The sequence below is a fragment of the Liolophura sinensis genome, chromosome 6, assembly GCF_032854445.1.
Source record: "Liolophura sinensis isolate JHLJ2023 chromosome 6, CUHK_Ljap_v2, whole genome shotgun sequence".
Taxonomy (NCBI): Eukaryota; Metazoa; Mollusca; class Polyplacophora; order Chitonida; family Chitonidae; genus Liolophura; species Liolophura sinensis.
The window spans coordinates 72,182,454-72,202,463 of record NC_088300.1 but is presented as its reverse complement, the minus strand read 5'-3'; the positions used below and the strand labels follow the sequence as shown (position 1 = coordinate 72,202,463).

Sequence of the window (20,010 nt, the reverse complement as noted above, 5' to 3'; positions counted from 1 at the left end):
TGTGTTTTTTTTTGTTTGTCACAGTGAAGTCACACATTTTGGCCTAATTTCCTCTCTCTAACTGAATTTCCGTATGTGGGAAGGTCTTCCAGCAACCTGTGTATGGTTGTGGGTTTCTCCTGGGCTGTGCCCGGTTTCCTCCCACCATAATGCTGGCCACTGTCGTGTAAGTGAAATATTCTTGAGTACGGCAATCAAATAAATCAAATAAATCAATAAACTACCTGAAGTTATGGATTTCACTGGTGTTTGGTGCAGTACTCGAGTACTTATCTCTAATTGAAAGCGCTGATTATGAACTGATATTTGTGCTATAATAGTAATACATGTGCAATATCAAAACACCTTGTTATGATCAGAAAGCTTTCCAGTAAAATTCTGGAAATGTTGAAATAAAAACTGTACATGCTTGTGGAATTTTATCACTGAAGCTGCACGTAACATTCCACGAATTCTGTTTTTTTAGCTTCAACACACTGTTTAATACCTATGTAGATTATTCTTTTCCCAACCTGCAGGATTCTACATGAACACCGTTATATCATTCCATTTCTTCCACAAAAAAACAATGACAATTACCTATATATCCCTAACCTAGAACAGTTACCACATGGTAACAAAACTCTCACTCCACTTGCAAACGTATGAAAAAGAACAAAATCTCAAACTAAATATACACAATTGTGTACAGTACCTAAAAACCTGTATAAAAATCTGATATACGCTGCTCTTGAACTTCACAATATACACATCAATACATTTTCACACGGAACACTGTCAAATGGAGATGAGTGTAAATAAATATCTCAAGAAAACATCACTGTGAACGAATGTCTGGCAATGACAGATCAAAGTGAATGTCAGACTATAACACTTGAAAATTTACAATAAGTCGATTCATGGCCCAATTTTGTGCACTCGTTCATGCAGAGTTGAACAGCAAACGAAATGTGCTCCACCTGGATCTCGCTTCACCAAACAAAATTTACATCAGAGATTCAAGCCTATGTACATAACCAGAATTACACAACCAGACACACAAAACCTGCACATCTAACGTTATCGAGTTTCCATATCCAAACATCTGGCAATGGTGTTAAGTTGTATGTTCGCTGTACCCTCGTAGATTGCTCCTGAAAAAAGAAGAATTGAATGTCTAATTACTGAACTGGATTATCATTGTTTAAATCGACCATAAATCACTTTTCACAAGCACCTGACAAACTTTCATTTGTACTAGCTATGGTTATTTACCTGGCTTTTTTGACTGTCAAATGTGCATGACAAAAATTCCTCCTGTATTAGCCATTTGCCTGGATTCCTTAACAACTGTCACTTGTACCTGACAAACTTCCTCCTGTATTAGCCATTTGCCTGGATTTCTTAACAACTGTCACTTGTACCTGACAAACTTCCTCCCGTATTAGCCATTTACCTGGATTCCTTAAGAATTGCCACATGTACCTGACAAACTTCCTCCTGTATCAGCTGTAAGCTATTTGCCTGGCTTCCTTGACAACTGTCACATCTACCTGACAAACTTCCTCCTGTATTAGCCATTTGCTTGGATTCCTTGACAAATGTCACATAACCTGAAAAACTTCATCCTGTGTTACCCGTAGCTATTTACGTGGCTTTATTGACAACTGTCACATCTACCTGACCAACTTCCTCCTGTATCAACTGTAGCTATTTACCTGGGTTCCTTGACAACTGTCACATCTACCTGACAAATTTTCTCCTGTGTTAGCCATTTGTTTGGATTCCTTAACAATTGTCACATCTACCTGACAAACTTCATCCTGTAGTAGCTGTGGCTATTTGCCTAGATTCCTTGACAACTGTCACATATACCTGACAAACTTCATCCTGCATTAGCCGCAGCTATTTACCTGGCTTCATTGACAACTGTCACATCTACCTGACACACTTCATCCTGTATTAGCTGTAGCTATTTACCTGGCTTCCTTGACAACTGTCACATCTATGTGAGACACCTTTCCTGTATGAGGTGCAGCTATTTACCTAGACCCAATCCGAAGACCCTCTTTGGTCGAGTCCTAGAAGTCTCAACTGAGGAACTATAGACCTATAAACTGTAGCTATTTACCTGAGTTCCTTGACAACTGTCACATCTACCTGACAAACTTCATCCTGTGTTAGGCGTAGCTATTTACGTGGCTTCATTAACAACTGTCACATGTACCTGACAAACTTCCTCCTGTATCAACCGTAGCCATTTACCTGCGTGCCTTGACAACTGTCACATCTACCTGACAAACTTCCTCCTGTATTAGCCATTTGCCTGAATTCCTTAAGAATTGTCACATCTACCTGACAAACTTCATCCTGTAGTAGCTGTGGCTATTTGCCTGGATTCCAGACAACTGTCACATCTACCTGACAAGCTTCATCCTGTAGTAGCTGTGGCTATTTACCTGGATTCCTTGATAACTGTCACATCTACCTGACAAACTTCCTCCTGTATTAACTGCAGCTATTTACCTGGATTCCTTGACAACTGTCACATCTACCTGACAAACTTAATCTTGTATTAGCTGTGGATATTTTCCTGGATTCCTTGACAACTGTCACATCTACCTGACAAACTTCCTCCTGTATTAGCTGTGGCCATTTACCTGGATTCCTTGACAACTGTCACATCTACCGGACAAAACTTCCTCCTGTGTTAGCTGTGGCTATTTGCTTGGATTCCTTGACAACTGTCACATCTACCTGACAAACTTCCTCCTGTATTAACTGTGGCTATTTACCTGGATTCCTTGGCAACTGTCACATCAACTTACAAACTTCATCCTGTGTTAGCCGTTTGCCTGGATTTCTTAACAATTGTCACATCTACCTGACAATCTTCCTCCTGTATTAAGTGTAGCTATTTACCTGGATTCCCTTACAACTGTCACATCTACCTGACAAACTTCCTCCTGTAGTAGCTGTAGCTATTTACCTGGATTCCTTGACAACTGTCACATGTACATGACAAACTTCATCCTGTATTAACTGTAGCTATTTGCCTGGATTCCTTGGCAACTGTCAGATCTACCTGACAAACTTCCTCCTGTATTAGCTGAGGCTATTACCTGGATTTCTTGACAAATGTCACATCTACCTGACAAACTTCCTCCTGTATTAGCTGTAGCTATTTACCTGGATTCCTTGACAACTGTCACTTGTACCTGACAAACTTCCTCCTGTATTAGCTGTAGCTATTTACCTGGATTCCTTGACAACTGTCACTTGTACCTGACAAACTTCATCCTGTATTAGCTGTAGCTATTTACCTGGCTTCCTTGACAACTGTCACATCTACCTGAGACACCTTTCCTGTATGAGGTGCAGCTATTTACCTAGACCCAATCCGAAGACCCTCTTTGGTCGAGTCCTAGAGGTCTCAACTGAGGAACTATAGACCTATTAACTGTAGCTATTTACCTGGGTTCCTTGACAACTGTCACATCTACCTGACAAACTTTCTCCTGTATTAGCCATTTGCCTGGATTCCTTAACAATTGTCATAACTACCTGACAAACTTCATCCTGAACTCACTGTAGCTATCTATGTGGCTTCCTTGACAACTGTCACATCTACCTGACAAACTTCATCCTGTATTAACTGTGGCCATTCACCTGGATTCCTTGACAACTGTCACATCTACCTGAGACACCTTTCCTGTATGAGGTACAGCTATTTACCTAGACCCAATCCGAAGACTCTCTTTGGTCAAGTCCTAGAGGTCTCAACTGAGGAACTATAGACCTATTAACTGTAGCTATTTACCCGAGTTCCTTGACAAATGTCACATCTACCTCACAAACTTCATCCTGTGTTAGCCGTAGCTATTTACGTGGCTTCATTGACAACTGTCACATGTACCTGACACACTTCATCCTGTATCAACTGTAGCTATTTACCTGGGTTCCTTGACAACTGTCACATCTACCTGACAAACTTTCTCCTGTATTAACCATTTGCCTGGATTCCTTAACAATTGTCATATCTACCTGACAAACTTCATCCTGTACTAACTGTAGCTATCTACGTGGCTTCCTTGACAACTGTCACATCTACCTGACACACTTCATCCTATATTAGCCGTAGCTATTTACCTGGCTTCATTGACAACTGTCACATCTACCTGACAAACTTCATCCTGTATTAGCTGTGGCTATTTACCTGGCTTCCTTGACCAGTGTCACATCTACCTGAGACACCTTTCCTGTATGAGGTGCAGCTATTTACCTAGACCCAATCCGAAGACTCTCTTAGGTAGAGTCCTAGAGGTCTCAACTGAGGAACTATAGACCACTCAGCCAGTTAGGATTAACAGACAACACGATAACCCTCATGACTGATCAACTTACCTATTTTGACGTCCCTGTAGAACTTCTCCACTGGGTATTCTTTAGAGAAACCGACCCCTCCCATCCACTCTATGCACTTGGAGGTTGTAAGTGCCGCCACCTACATTACATACAGAGAATGTCAAACATGGGTAGTGGAGAGGATATACTTATATAATTACCCTAATTCCTGAACATTTTCGCTTGTGAAACAGCAATTTTCAGTGTAATTTATGCACCCATATAATTTGACACAAAAACTGCATTGGTTGGATCAGTCGATTTCATGCTTCACAAAAAGTATAATTTTATCAGTCTACACAGAAAAATGCCTTCAGAATATGCTTGAATAAACACCTGGAAAACATGTGAAAAAGTTGAAGAATTACAGTATCTAATTGTTGTTAAACAATTTACTCAAGAACAGATGAGATGGCAGTCAGTTTTCTGGGTGCTCCTAACCAGAGTGCCTAGGGTAAAAAAACCTATTTTTGGCAAATTACTGACAAAACCCACTGACTGATGGTGTGACTTGCATGGTTACAGATGTGGTCTTCAAACGAACGCAAGACAGTGCAAACAGTCCCACATGTTCTGTTCTGTCAAGCACTTACTGCTTTCAAAACCCCCTGGTAAAAAGAGAGCTCACTGGTATTCTAGCGGTGTACTGTACCTAAACAAGTATACGGTATGTAGCCTTGGGTTTTACGTCATACTTGACAATTTTTCAGTCATATGATGATGAGGAGTCATTAGGTACATGTACAGAATACATGGATTATGAATGGTATCATGTAACCAAATTAGCCCTTAGATCTGAAATGGCCTCCCTTATGCCAAAAAAGGAGTTATTTTAACAACAATCCATACCTAGTATTACCATACACACTTTAAGAAAAACAGCCCCACAGTATAGCAATGGGATTTCCTTTCCCGCATACTGGCTACTTGGATCAAGCTGGGCTTGCCAGTTTTCTCTTGTGATACATGTATATACATGTATGTACTACACAATCAGTTTTCCCATAAAACCATCATGACAACAGACTATGTAACTCACTAGGTAAACCTTCCTCATTCCAATGCCCATACCTCTGCACTGTGGTACTTGGCCATGGCAGCCTCTTTTATAAATGGAAGTCCAGCCTCTTTCCGCCGAGCTGCATTATAGATTAACATCCTGGCACACTCAATCTGTGTGGCAACGTGAGCAATCTGATGCTGCATGGACTGTAACAAACACGAGTTGTGGTCTTTTAGGTGAAAGACAATAGCTTTAATTTACAGAGTTGTTCATAGAAAACAAGTTTCCAGCCCAAGATACATGTCTGCCCTATTGGGAGAGATTTATTGGGAGTATTTGTAAAGTCAGCCCAGAATATCCCTTAAACGATAAAGTTTCCTGAAAAAGTAAAAGTGACAATGCAGACGATCAACAGATCTTTGGCAAAATTAAAAGCTGATCAGGTCTTTAGTTCAACCCACCAAAGCAGCCCTTCATGTTTGGTAATTTAGTAGACTTATAAACTCCAGTCGTATGTGGGAAGGCCTGCCTTCATCCTGCAGATGGCATGGATGATGGTGGATTTCTCCTCCCACCATCATACAAGTGAAATATTCTTGAGTGCAGCATAAAACTCCAGTCAAATAAATACATAAATAACTAAACTTTTAACTGTCCACAAGGTGAGATGTACACACAGCCAAAAACGGATATTTGTACATACAAGAACGACCTTGTTCCTACCTGAAAATCCCAGATGCGTTTACCAAACTGCTTCCTTTCTTTTGTGTAAGGAACTGTGGCACTGAAACAGCCCTCAGCCAGACCCAACATCTAAAAATAAAGCAAACAAAAATGCATGATTAAGTATGTAAACAACTCAGCCATATTAAATACCACTGTTAATGATACATAAATCTACACTTCTCACTTATTCAAGTTCCCACTGCTGGACAATTCATTTATTATTGATTTATTTGACTGGTATTTTAGACCACACTCAAGAATATTTCACTTTTTTTGCTGATGGCATGATGGTGGGAGGATGTAGGGCAAAGCCTGGGGGATACCCACGACGATTCGCAGGTTGTTGGCAGATCTTCCCATGGACGGAAAGGAAGCCAGCATGTGCAAGAATTGAACTCACAGTGACTGCATTGGTGGGAGGCTCCTGAGTCATTCAGTCATTCCGAATTGCCCCATCGTTGGACTACACTGGTATTCAATCACCCATTGCTGAACGACATTAGTATTCATGTTCCCCATTGCTGAACTACAGGGGTATTCAATCCCCCACTGCGGGACCACATTGATAGTCAAGTCCCAAAATGCTGGGCTATACAGGTAATAAAATCTCTCTTTTCTGGAATAAATTAGCTTTCTACTTTCCATTTGCTGGACTACCCTGTGCCCTTATCTTATCTTTACCTGTGAGGCTATTCCAATACGCCCTTCATTCAGAATGTCAATGGCATACTTATACCCATGTCCAAACTTCCCCAAGATATTGGACTCCGGAACCTACATGTAGAGAACAAAGCAAAGTCTTTAGAATCACGAATTGTCGGGGGATGGGGGGGGGGGGGCTCTTATCATATCTAAGTGTATTCCTGCTGTATTTAATGTACTTATATTTATTCATTCATTTATTAGATTGGTGCTTTAAGCCATACTCCGGAATATTTCACCTAAACAGCAGTGGCAAACATCATGGTGGGGACGGTGGAGGGGGGGGGGTGGAATCTGGCAAGGCCTGATGGAAACCCACATATGCAGGTTGCTTTTATTTTAAGTTGTAAAAATACATAAACACATGTCACCTTGACATTATCAAAATGTACAGGACAGGTGCTGGATGCTCTGATGCCAAGCTTGTCCTCCTTCTTGCCTATGCTCAGGCCTTCAGTATCACGATCTACTATAAATGTTGTAATTCCTTTATAGCCCTGAAACAAACAAGCAATAATTTGATTTATCTGATTGGAGATTAACACTGTACTCACTTATTTCACTTGTACTTATTGGTCTTAAGTAATAAGCACATCAATATATTCACCACTACAGTTTAAGAGCAGGGTTATACATGTGAATATGTATATGTAACCAGACTCTTAGCAAAACACTTTAGATCACTCAGTAACAGTTCAAATTACTGTGTACCAGCAGGACTTCCTACTTCCTTCTTACCCATGTGTAACACATACTGAGCGTACATCAGTGGGTTTAGCATTAGCCATGACAAGGAAGACCCCAGAGTGCTCAGCACTGGTAAGCCACAGTTTGGTGCCATTTAGGGCATAATAAATACTGAGCTCACATCAGTGGGTTTGGCATAGTCATGACCAGGAACACCCCAGAGTACTCCACAACTTAGTGCCATTCAGGGTGTAATAAATACTATGCTTACATCTATGGGTTTGGCATTAGTCATGACCAGGAACACCCCAGAATGCTCAGCACTGTTGATTCACAGCTTAGTGCCATTCAGGGTGTAATAAATACTATGCTTACATCTATGGGTTTGGCATTAGTGATGACCAGGAACACCCCACAGTGCTCAGCACTGTTGATTCACAGCTTAGTGCCATTCAGGGTGTAATAAATACTATGCTTACATCTATGGGTTTGGCATTAGTCATGACCAGGAACACCCCAGAATGCTCAGCACTGGTGAGCCACAGCTTAGTGCCACTCAAGGCATAAAAAATACTGAGCTCACATCAGCGGGTTTGGCATTAGTCATGACCAGGAACACCCTAGAGTACTCAGCACTGGTGATCCACAGCTTAGTGCCATTCAGGGTGTAATAAATACTGAGCGTACATCTGTGGGTTTGGCATTAGTCATGACCAGAAACACCCCAGAGTACTCAGCACTGGTGATCCACAGCTTAGTGCCATTCAGGGTGCAATAAATACTGAGCGTACATCTGTGGGTTTGGCATTAGACATGACAAGGAAGACCCCAGAGTACTCAGCACTGGTGATCCACAGCTTAGTGCCATTCAGGGTTTAATAAATACTGAGCGTACATCTGTGGGTTTGGCATTAGACATGACCAAGAACACCCCACAGTGTTCAGCACTGGTGGGCCACAGTTTAGTGCGATTCAAGGGGTAATAAATACTGAGCTTACATCAATGGGTTTAGCATTAGCCATGACAAGGAAGACCCCAGAGTACTCAGAACTGGTGAGCCACAGCTTAGTGCAATTCAGGGTGTAATAAATACTGAGCTCACATCAGCGGGTTTGGCATAAGTCATGACCAGGAACACCCCAGAGTACTCAGCACTAGTGATCCACAGCTTAGTGCCATTCAGGGTGTAATAAATACTGAGCTTACATCAATGGGTTTAGCATGAGCCATAATGAGGAACACCCCAGAGTACTCAGAACTGGTGAACCACAGCTTAGTGCAATTCAGGGTGTAATAAATACTGAGCGTACATCTGTGGGTTTGGGCATTAGCCATGACCAGGAACACCCCAGAGTGTTCAGCACTGGTGATCCACAGCTTAGTGCCATTCAGGGTGTAATAAATACTGAGCGTAGATCTGTGGGTTTGGCATTAGTCATGACCAGGAACACCCTAGAGTACTCAGCACTGGTGAGCCACAGCTTAGTGCCATTCAGGGTGTAATAAATACTGAGCGTACATCTGTGGGTTTGGCATTAGTCATGACCAGGAACACCCCAGAGTACTCAGCACTGGTGATCCACAGCTTAGTGCCATTCAGGGTGCAATAAATATTGAGCGTACATCTGTGGGTTTGGCATTAGACATGACCAGGAACACCCCAGAGTGCTCAGCACTGTTGATTCACAGCTTAGTGCCATTCAGGGTTTAATAAATACTGAGCTTACATCTGTGGCTCTGGCATTAGACATGACAAGGAACACCCCAGAGTACTCAGCACTGGTGATCCACAGCTTAGTGCCATTCAGGGTGTAATAAATACTGTGGCTTTGGCATTAGACATAACAAGGAAGACCCCATAGTACTCAGCACTGGTGATCCACAGCTTAGTGCCATTCAGGGTGTAATAAATACTGAGCTTACATCTGTGGGTTTGGCATTAGACATGACAAGGAGCACTCCATAGTACTCAGCACTGGTTATCAACAGCTTAGTGCCATTCAGGGTGTAATAAACACTATGCTTACATCTGTGGGTTTGGCATTAGCCATGAAGAGAAAGACCCCAGAGTGCTCATCACTGGTGAGTCACAGCTTGGTGCCATTCAGGGTGTAATAAATACTATGCTCACATGTGTGGGTTTGACATTAGTCATGACCAGGAACACCCTAGAGTACTCAGCACTGGTGAGCCACAGCTTATTGCCATTCAGGGTGTAATAAATACTATGCTTACATCTGTGGGTTTGGCATTAGTCATGACCAGGAACACCCCAGAGTACTCAGCACTAGTGATTCACAGCTTAGTGCCATTCAGGGTGTAATAAATACTGAGCTTACATCTGTGGGTTTGGCATTAGACCTGACAAGGAAGACCCCAGAGTACTCAGCACTGGTGAGCCACAGCTTAGTGCCATTCAGGGTGTAATAAATACTATGCTTACATCTGTGGGTTTGACATTAGTCATGACCAGGAACACCCTAGACAACTCAGCAATGGTGAGCCACAGCTCAGGGCCATTCAGGGTGTAATAAATACTGAGCGTTCATCTGTGGGTTTGGCATTAGCCATGACCAGGAACACCCCAGAGTGCTCAGCAATGGTGAGCCACAGCTTAGTGCCATTCAGGGTGTAATAAATATTGAGCTTACATCTGTGGGTTTGGCATTAGCCATGACCAGGAACACCCCAGAGTGCTCAGCACTGGTGATCCACAGCTTAGTGCCATTCAGCACATAATGGTCTCCTTGTTTCACAGCAGAAGTCTTCATAGCAAAGGCATCTGATCCAGATCCTGCTTCGGACAGACAGAAACTTCCTACCTGAAACAGTGAGACCAATTTAATTCAATTATTTGTTATTTAACACCATACATGTACTCAAGAACTTTTCACTTGCAAAATGACAATCAGTATTATAGCTGGAGGCTTAAGGGGATATTGGAGTGCCGGAGGTAAACCATGGACCTCTTCCCACATGTGACAAGAAGATATGCCCACCATCTCTGTGGAGGACATGTGGTCTTAACGTTGGATGGCACGAAAAGTCATGCGTTTGTCAAAGACCATTTACTGTCTCCTAGGCCCCACAAACAGAGGGAGAGAGTGAGATAAATTATACACTTAGCATGAGTGAATAAAACAGAACCAGTCGCAGTCATTTAGTAAATGACTATGTGCTGTTCGTCCTTAAATTGGCTCAAACAATCAACAATCACACAGTATGGTCACAGCAAAGTAAAAGTCTTGGGACTAGGACACTTCAGCATGAAAATGGCACAATACAAACACACCCTTATATCTACATGAAAAGGGGATTATCAGCAGCAAAGACAGCCACTGTGTTAACATTTAATGAAGAACTCACTCATCTGCATACTGACAGTGAATCAAACCTTAAATTATATCAAAATATTCATCACTGTTTTCCTACCATATTGGAGGCCAGCCTAGGTAGGTATTTGCATTTCTGCTCGGTGGTGCCGTGTTGGCGAAGCAGGTTTATGATGAGTGTATTGTGGACATCGACCATCACGCTGACCGATGCATCCACTTTGGCCAGTTCCTCTATCACCAGATTGGCCATGAAGAATGTGCCATTTGTACCACCATACTCCTCTTCCACTTCGATTCCCATCAGCTGGACAAACACAGAAGAGATATTCAAACACTCAATACACCCTATTTCTTCTCATTTTTGAGAAACCTAGCCTGCTCAATTTATCCAGTATGTATGTAATTGTAGCAGGAATATTGAATTTCTGTTTTCTCACACGGTGAGCTTCTAATGAACATACTCATATCTTCACATTTCCAAAAGGCTGGTAAATAAATGTAATATTCTGCTTTCAACACTACTAATATCTGTCCCACAAAATACTGATGTGTTTACAGGTGAGGTCTGCATCGCTCTGCCTAACTGGCGTTCTTTAATCACATCATGTTTATGTGGTGTGAACTTGAGACATATGGGGGGGGGGGGGGGGGCTCCGTGGCTATGTCGGTGAAATTTTCTTAGGTACGGTGTAGAACATTAAATAAATAAATAAACTTGACACATACTGAGAGTAATATGAAGTCCCAGGTGATAAACATGAAAGTTTATGAATACCATGAATGATGCTGCATTTTCATAAATAAAAAGATAGAAAATTTTAGGATGGATCTACAAGAAATATAAAAATAGTAGTATTTCACCCTGACAATGATCAAGTGACAAAGCCTAAAGTCACTAATGCATTACATTCATGAAAACCTCCCTGTCAGAATTATCCCGTTCATCCCGCCAGATATCTGCGAACTTCTGCTTGATTGAGTAAAACTTCTCACCCCATTATCAAAAAGTGCCTGAAGGACTGTAGGGTCCATGTTGCTGGCCTCATCCATCCGTCTGACCAGGGGTTGAATCACATCTGTGGCAACCTTAGCCACTGAAATACAATCAAGGCCACCTCTTTGGTTGTCTGACTGGTAATTTATGCAGTGCTGAATCATACCTCAGTCAAGCACTACTTAAATATCTGATGGTTATGATTAAGAAAAATATTCTTTTTTCTTTACAACTTATAATTTTGTTACATGCAATACCTTGTCTCCACTCAAAAATTTGTTAGTGATATAGAGAGATTCAGGAAAATTTACTTATTTTGTTGTTTATTGCTTGGTAAACTTTAAAGGAGAAGTAAATTTAAATCTCAATCAAATACCATCAAAGAGAGTATGCATTTCCTTGCACGTGCATGCCATAAAACAAATTCTAATATGTACCTCAAGTTGATAAATTATAAATAGAGTCAGCGCCAAAATCCGCTGTGGGCGACTCTCTTTTGCTCAAGAACTAGTCCTGAAGTCTTATGTGGAGGAGAACTGCCGTCAGAAACCGTCAAAGTGCATTTCATACATTTCCGGTAGAACTATTCTTCCCAGAAGGTAGTGAACAGTACAGTTCGTTTTCTGCTTGATCGGTAAACCGGAATGTTGGACGTAGGTTCCGAGTTTACACGAACAAGCTGGCAGTTTTAACAAATCTCATTGGCTGAGAGGCAATACACCCCCAGCATAAATTAAAGGGTGTTAAAGATGGAGGACGCGATGGATTCAGTGATTTATTCTGGTTTTGCCGTTTTCAGGCCTTACTAGTATGGCAAGGAAAAATCGCAAAATTATGCAGCAGGTACCACCGTACACAAAAATGTGCTCTTTTCAGCCTATAGTGTCATGTTTTTAAGCTTTCCTCTCCCTTTAACTTATGGTCAGTGTATCTGGTGGAGGAAACTGGAGCATCCTGGGTACCACCCACCTTTGGCAAGCTGTTGACACACTTCCCACATGTAATGTACAAACACCACACTGGTTTGATTTATTGATTTATTTGATTGGTATTTTACGCCGTACTCAAGAATATTTCACTTATACGACGGCGGCCAGCATTATGGTGGGTGGAAACCGAGCAGAGCCCAGGGGAAACCCATGACCATCTGCAGGTTGCTGCCAGACCTTCCCACGTACGGCCAAAGAGGAAGCTAGTATGAGCTGGACTTGAACTCACAGCGACTGCATTGGTGAGAGACTCCTGGGTCATTACGCTGTGCTAGCGCGCTAACCAACTGAGCCATGGATGCCCCCCATACTGGGTTGTCTTCAATCAATATGAGAGTGCTCAAATGGCTACAGGAGCATCATTGATTGCTTATTGTCGGGAAGTAAGAGCTTGTAAAGGTTCAGGAGAAAGTGCAAAATATTAACAGGGTTACAGAAATACACAATTAATACCATTTTGGGGTTCCTACACCCAACTTTAAAAACATCTAAAATCTAACAAATGAAGAATCATGAAATTACGTGTGTAAAACACAAAGGCACATGTATTATTTCTACTCTACCCATCCTCTGATGTCCCTGTTGTAGAAAACTTTCTCACCTGTGTCTTTCATCATTTGTTCATCTGGGGATAAGAGATCCAGAGGTGAAGGCTTAAGACCATCTGCTGTCCCCAGCGTCGCTGCAGGAGATATCAGGTTTTGTCTTGTAACCTTTCCAGAACTGAAACATCGTCTGCTCAGGCCACTCTTCACCAGCTGAAGGCCCTGGGCATAACAAGAAACATACATACAAGGAAAATTGCATGGACATACCAGTACCAGTCATTTTATTCACGCCCTTTCTGATCTGATCAGATAATTTTCCCACTAAGAAAATCTTTTTATATATATCTTTACAAGCAGCTTTAACATAATTGTTCTCATGTTTTGCAGGGAAATGCTTTTTGTTGTTCACCAGCTCAAATTTATATGAATTTCGAATTTATCCAGTTTCCACCAGCTTCATGCTTATGTTGATTTATTACTGATGTGGGGATATATACTTTGGATGTGATTGTATGATATACTCGCATATTTTTTGGAAATGTTGCATAAATTCTATTGCTGACTGTACCTTGCAATATCATCACTTCACACATTTCTTCAATAAGGCACTTGCAGTGGAATTGATAGCCAAGACGACTATGAATGTGGACAGATTCATTATTTGTCAGACAGCAGTACTGTATTGAGGCCAGCACGGGAAGTACAAAGGTGTTCAAGGTAAGCTTATGGAAAGAGATAGAGCTATGATAATAACGGTCGTATAAGTAATCATAGCCCTGGATGGCAACGTATGTAGGGCCTTCCGTAGTCATGGCTGGGTCCCCTTTAGCCCGATAAGATGAATTGTAAAATTTCAGAAAACAGTCGATTACTAATGTACCTCGCCCATCCAGCCGCTCCTTCACAATGCCTAGGGTCCTAGGTCACCTGACTGTTAAAATCCCAAATTGCTGATAGTCCCAAAGGTAAATATCCATCCATTTTTATTAGTGCCCCTCTTTCCTGACTTTTCATTTATGAAATGGCCACCTTCTACACGGCATGCATGTGTGGCCAGGCAGCTGGATACGAAACTATCCCTCTCTTCACTTATGCTGGTTATGAAATCGTTTTTATGTTATGCAATCATGCACAGACTGGCTTGAGTCCCATTTACTTTAGATGGTACAAATAGCATGTCAGGGAACAAAACTACAGTATGTGCCATCGTTTTGACATGCCTGACCTTCACAAATGAAGCCAGTAAGGGTCAGCCCTTTCGCATCCAGCTGACTGGCTGCGCATGCGCGCCGCGTAGATGGTGGCCATTTCATAAATGAAAAGTCAGCAGAGAGGGGGACTTTAATAAATATGGATGGACATTTACCTTTGGGATGATCAACATCTCCGGATTTTAACAGTCAGGTGCCCTAGGATCCTATGCATTGTAAAGGAGTGGATGGATGGGCAAGTTACATTAAGTAATGCATTGTAAAGGAGTGGCTGGATGGGCAAGGTACATTAAGTAATCGACTGTCTTCCGAACTAAATTCATCCTACAGGGTTACAGGGGACCCAGCTATGACTATGCGAGGCCCTAAGAGGCTATCCAGGGCTAACGTAATCACAGCCCTACAGAGCTAATTGATTGGTTGCAGACTAAGTAATCAACTAAACTCATCACTTCCACGACATTAACCGTGTGTGGAAAAGTAACTTTCCATGTGCGTTTTGTAGATGTGTACAGCACTCACACTCAAAGTGTTTGATACTGTCCTGACTGTTCTTCTCTTCTGCGTTGTTGTTGTACTATTTGCTTGTTTTCTGTTCCCTCCCTTTCCCAGCCATGATCAGTTTGCAAACCAAGCGTACAGCTATCCATGTACATGTGACAAAGAGATCAAGACATAGACCAAAAGCAGATACATCTTGTAAAGTATACAAAACACTCGACATACAGCTACTTACCCGGTGCAGCAGATGCTTGGTCGCCATGTCTTCTTCTGTCACAGCCAAGAAAAACAGGCTAACCTACATCCGAAGTGTAAAGCCCCACAGCGGGCGCACATCTAACCATAGAGAGTTGTAGACTTGGATGATCTAACCAAAATCGTGCTTGTTATTCCCACTGCGTGTATAAGCTGGCCCATATCTATCAATGCACATATTGGATTGTGGATACATGCAATTGTTTCTGCTGCTGTCCTGATGATCTAGTCCATGTAGCATGTAAATTCTTTTCTTGTAGCCTTTTGCGATGTTTGATGAGAGTGAACCACTTGTAAGCCGGCCATTTCAAACTTATCCAAGCAATGTCCCAAGTTGGCCTTCATTACTCGTAACTGGTGTTGTTCTAAACAGGAGAACACGTTAATTTCTTGCTTTGATGTTAGGCTTCTGCATATGCAGAACACACTGATCTATTTCTCACATCTGTGATCTTAATCCCATACTAATTCTTGAGCATGGGATAAAACAACATTTCTACTTATTTCAATGCTGGTAATAATAGATAGATTCATAGACTGTGTTTATTTCAGACACATTTATGGTCCAGAAAAATAATATACAACAATGAAATAGTGATATATCAAAAAATCAGTCATACAGTGAATGTAGCTGTTTTCACAGGAACAAGAGCAAAGTTATTGACAGTGCAATATTTGTGCCATTTAAGTGAGATTGCCTCATTACATCCTTATGAATTAAATTTGTTACCAGTATATAATAAAGTTATCAGAACTCATGAACTGCCATTTCTACAGTTCGGCTCATCACTGTTCTCCAAGTACAAGACAAACCTCCTTATGCTGAGAGTTCCAGCCAAACCAACAAGAGCCAGATTTGACGCAGGGGCTGATCACATAAGACAATAATGTATTAATGAGCCTGTGAGGACCTCTAACAAACAAACCGGCCTAATGATAAATTTTCGACCATATGAATATTCATATTTGGCAATATTTAAGCAAAATCATGGCAAAATTTTCGATGGAAGATATACATATTTACAAAAAAATAATAATCATCATCGAACCGATCTGAATTAGAAAGACCATGATTAATATTAACTGTGACACTGGCACTTTTTTTGACCAGTTTTCAAGTGATGCCATGGCCCCGGGCCTTCGTGACCGAGGTGGTTACCACACCAGTGCAGCGCAATGACCCAAGAGACTCTCACCAATGTGGTTGCTGTGAGTTCGAGTTCAGCTCATGCTGGCTTCCTCTCAAGCTATACTTGGGAAGATCTACCAGTAACCTTTGGATAGCTATGGGTTTCTACTGGTCTTTGCCCGGATTCTTCCCACCACACTGCTGACCCCCGTCATATAAGTGAAATATTCTGGAGTACAGCTCAATACACCAATCAAATAAAATATACAAATGAATAAATCTCAGGCTTAAACCAACTATGGCCTATTTCATACTATTCAAAATCTGCAGCCCTCTCAACACAGCGCATCACATGTTCATGACTGACTGGTGAGTATATATTATGAAAGCCTTTCCTGACATGAGTTGTCTCCCCATGTATGCATAAACTGAAAACTTGTTTGATCAACCACTAATCTAATGTATGGTTTTGTGATTATGTACAGCCTTTAATATGACAAATGTTTGTTATATCATTAGACGAAACTATTATACAGTGCAAATGAAAACAAAGTCTTTGTTTTGTCCTTCCTTTTCTTCTTGTCATAAATATACAATTGATTTTATTTCACATTTTCTACACTAAAACAAACACACAGAGAAAAATGGGAATTCTCACTTCCTTTAGTATACTTCAAGCAGTAAAATTACTCACAGAACAAATTATTCTCAAGAAACAAAACAACAATCATCTGCAACCTGTTATTTATAATTCTAAAAACACAATATTATCTTCATATTACTCTTCCAACATTCTTTTCATCTTGCAAAATGTCACAACCTGTAAATTTTGAGTGGACAACACATATTAAGGAACATCTGACAATTCAATAGGATTGTGGTGAAGCAGAGGCCTATTTTTCCTATGTGTAGGAAGTGTGGCTGGCCTGGCATCCAGATCTACTATACTCATGTGGTACTCATGTGGTATCCAGTGACTATCTGGCACCATGATAAATGTTTTTGGCAACCGTGTGGTTAGTCCCACCGTGACGTCCGCACGCGTGTAGTGAGTGACCCATCTGGATTGACAGCTGGGTAAGAGTTGGACTTTTTATCATCAGTCATGTTCATGTACAAGATGTAGCCCAGACAGCCAGAAAAGGCGGCTGCACCTAGGATCATGGTGAACTTGTTCTGAAATACAACGCAAAAATGTATAAGCTACACTGTCATTTCAGAAAGCCACTCTAACTGACATGTTAATTCAGGTTGCTAAATAACTGCCTTCCTTTTCTTGGTTCAACATCTGACATCTACCTTCGCTGGTCTACCCACCAATGAACATCAGGACATTTACTAAAGAGGCAGACTTAATTCAACATACAAATTAGTATGTGATACACATGTTTGTATGCAAAATTTTGCAAGATAAAGGGTATGTACAAATGTAAAACTGTGATAGGGTGTTTTTTTTTGGGGGGGGGGGCTACACATTGAACATCATATTTGATACTCAAGCACTTAAGCCTCTTCATCGTCATGTAAATGAATTATTCTTGAACAGCTGATCATAAATGGCACTGTCACCGATTAGAAAAAAAGATTTAAAGAGTTAAGTCCTGTCAACATTGTTCCATTCAAAATTGAAAACACAGTATTTCGCAGAAAGCACAACGTAACCTGCATACATGTACCTAGAATAAAACATGTTGAACAATGTTCAGCAATGACTGACTGCTCAAATGAACGGCACTTTTTGACTGACATGGTTGTGCTTCGAGTTCTGAATAAAAATGGACTTGGGCAGTCAAATGAGTGAGTTCAGTTGTCATAGATGATGGAGAACCTGTGCCATACCGGTTTAGCGAAGAGTTCGAAATTGACAGCACGGAACAACGACGTTGTTTGCATGTTTCGCAACCCTGGTTCCCGGTAAGTGTTAGGGGCTTTTTTGTTCGTTGTTCCCTCTTGTTGTTCCGCCATATTTTCGGACAGATCAAAGAAAATCAAGTTAACTACCACACACAACGTTTTGGCTTGTGGAGGCTGACATCTTGAAATATATTTAAAAGTGCGTACCTACAGTTCAATGGGAAGTGGTGGATCATTCGACAGATGGCGCTGATAACGTCAAAGTTCACATCATTTTGGTCTTAAGAACACATCCATTTATTAATTTAAATCAATAAATACAAATACTAGAACATTTTTTTTCTGTACATCTGACTGAGGCAAAGACGTGTAATTAGTTTAAACTACAACCTCCTAAAAATCCAATCCAGAAATGGTAGCGACACGGCATGTTCGCCAACTGGCTATTGAGTAAATATGATGAGAACTCATGAGATGTAAAACGAACAATGCTCCCAATCTCAACAAGCTACCATAGGAATATAATAGTAGAAAGCATCTGATGAAATAAGTTACGTGGTTATACCGCTACACTGCCTCAGCCTGACTAGCTGGAAGGTAGGACTGCATGATTGTATATTGATGACATTTCACTTGTGTGTCCCCATTACTTCAAACGCATCGACTCGTGTGTAGGCCTATAAATGCCTCAGTATACATTTTAGATAATTCTTGAAAATGGTCTAAAGAAAATCCATACACTGAACCATGTTGGAGAGCCCCAGTATTCTATAGGCCTATCCGTGTCATCGTCATCGCATTTTACACAGTATCTAACAAATGTTAGAGGGTGGAAATTAATTATAATTATCTGTTAATTTTAACACAGAGACTGTTGTAAGAGTACTAGAAGGTATATCCTGTTATTATAACATAACAATATGTCATATTCAATATAATGTCCTGTTAGCCTAACAATCTTTAAGTTGAATTTAATTTAACAGAATAGGTTTGCCATATTTAACCAAATTTTTGACAAAACAATATACTGGAACAAAAGAATACAGTCAGTTAACGGATTTTCTGTTGAATTTAACCGATTGTCTTTTTTGAGAGTTGTGTGAGCAGAAAATTGTCGAGTTTATATGCTGAATTTGTTGCTCATGTGTTAACATCTTATGGACAAGGCAATCAGACTCGCAAACGGGTTTTTACACCAGCATGGCTGCCTCCTGTTAAACATACATTGCATGTATTCCCTGTGTTCTAAAACATTTCTGTAAACATATACAGGCAATCTCCATATTGCAGTTATCCATTTCAAGAAAGCGTCTGACATGCATGGTGAATGGACAAACGAAAAAATTATATAGTTTCCAAGCAGTTTGAACGATCAGAAAAACTTATGTCATATCCACTAAAGGGCATATAGGCCTAAGTACATGTATATTTTAGTTTGATCTTGTGTCAAACACCTGCCTATAGCAGAGTTTTACAGCCTGCATGTGTTTGAATGTCCTCTTGGAGTGCAGCAAGGTTATTCTCTAGGCCCCGCCATTTTTAACTACAGTTTTATGGGTGGAGTAAATTGGAGTGCTTAGATTAAACCACCGACTTATGACAAGAACATATTTATATGCCCACCGTATTGGTGCAAGAGAACCGCGTCGGTCGCCTATAGTTGAGAGATTGAGATCAAACCCGTGCCAGGTC

General features: G+C 40.9%; 2 protein-coding genes across 3 annotated transcripts; both read right to left on the bottom strand.

Annotated features, from left to right (window-relative positions):
• LOC135466728 (short/branched chain specific acyl-CoA dehydrogenase, mitochondrial-like) lies at positions 1-15,347 on the bottom strand. 2 transcript variants are annotated; one of them, XM_064744382.1, is made up of 11 exons: positions 15,316-15,347; positions 13,422-13,578; positions 11,831-11,931; positions 10,935-11,141; positions 10,154-10,324; positions 7,186-7,311; positions 6,794-6,886; positions 6,110-6,199; positions 5,455-5,592; positions 4,384-4,483; positions 1-1,133 (listed from the first exon to the last, which is right to left on the bottom strand). In XM_064744382.1, exons 1-11 carry the CDS (start codon positions 15,340-15,342, stop codon positions 1,060-1,062), a joined length of 1,284 nt encoding a protein of 427 aa, XP_064600452.1. In that variant the 5' UTR covers positions 15,343-15,347; the 3' UTR covers positions 1-1,059. The 2 variants fall into 2 exon arrangements, with proteins under 2 accessions (XP_064600452.1, XP_064600451.1); XM_064744381.1 differs by having other exon boundaries at positions 13,422-13,587; positions 15,316-15,345.
• A 1,294-nt stretch (positions 15,348-16,641) lies between these two features.
• LOC135468905 (small integral membrane protein 8-like) lies at positions 16,642-18,492 on the bottom strand. Its single transcript, XM_064747371.1, has 2 exons — positions 18,304-18,492; positions 16,642-17,640 (listed from the first exon to the last, which is right to left on the bottom strand). The coding sequence occupies exons 1-2, from the start codon at positions 18,427-18,429 to the stop codon at positions 17,482-17,484; spliced, it is 285 nt and encodes a 94-aa protein (XP_064603441.1). The 5' UTR covers positions 18,430-18,492; the 3' UTR covers positions 16,642-17,481.
• Positions 18,493-20,010: the final 1,518 nt, after the last annotated feature.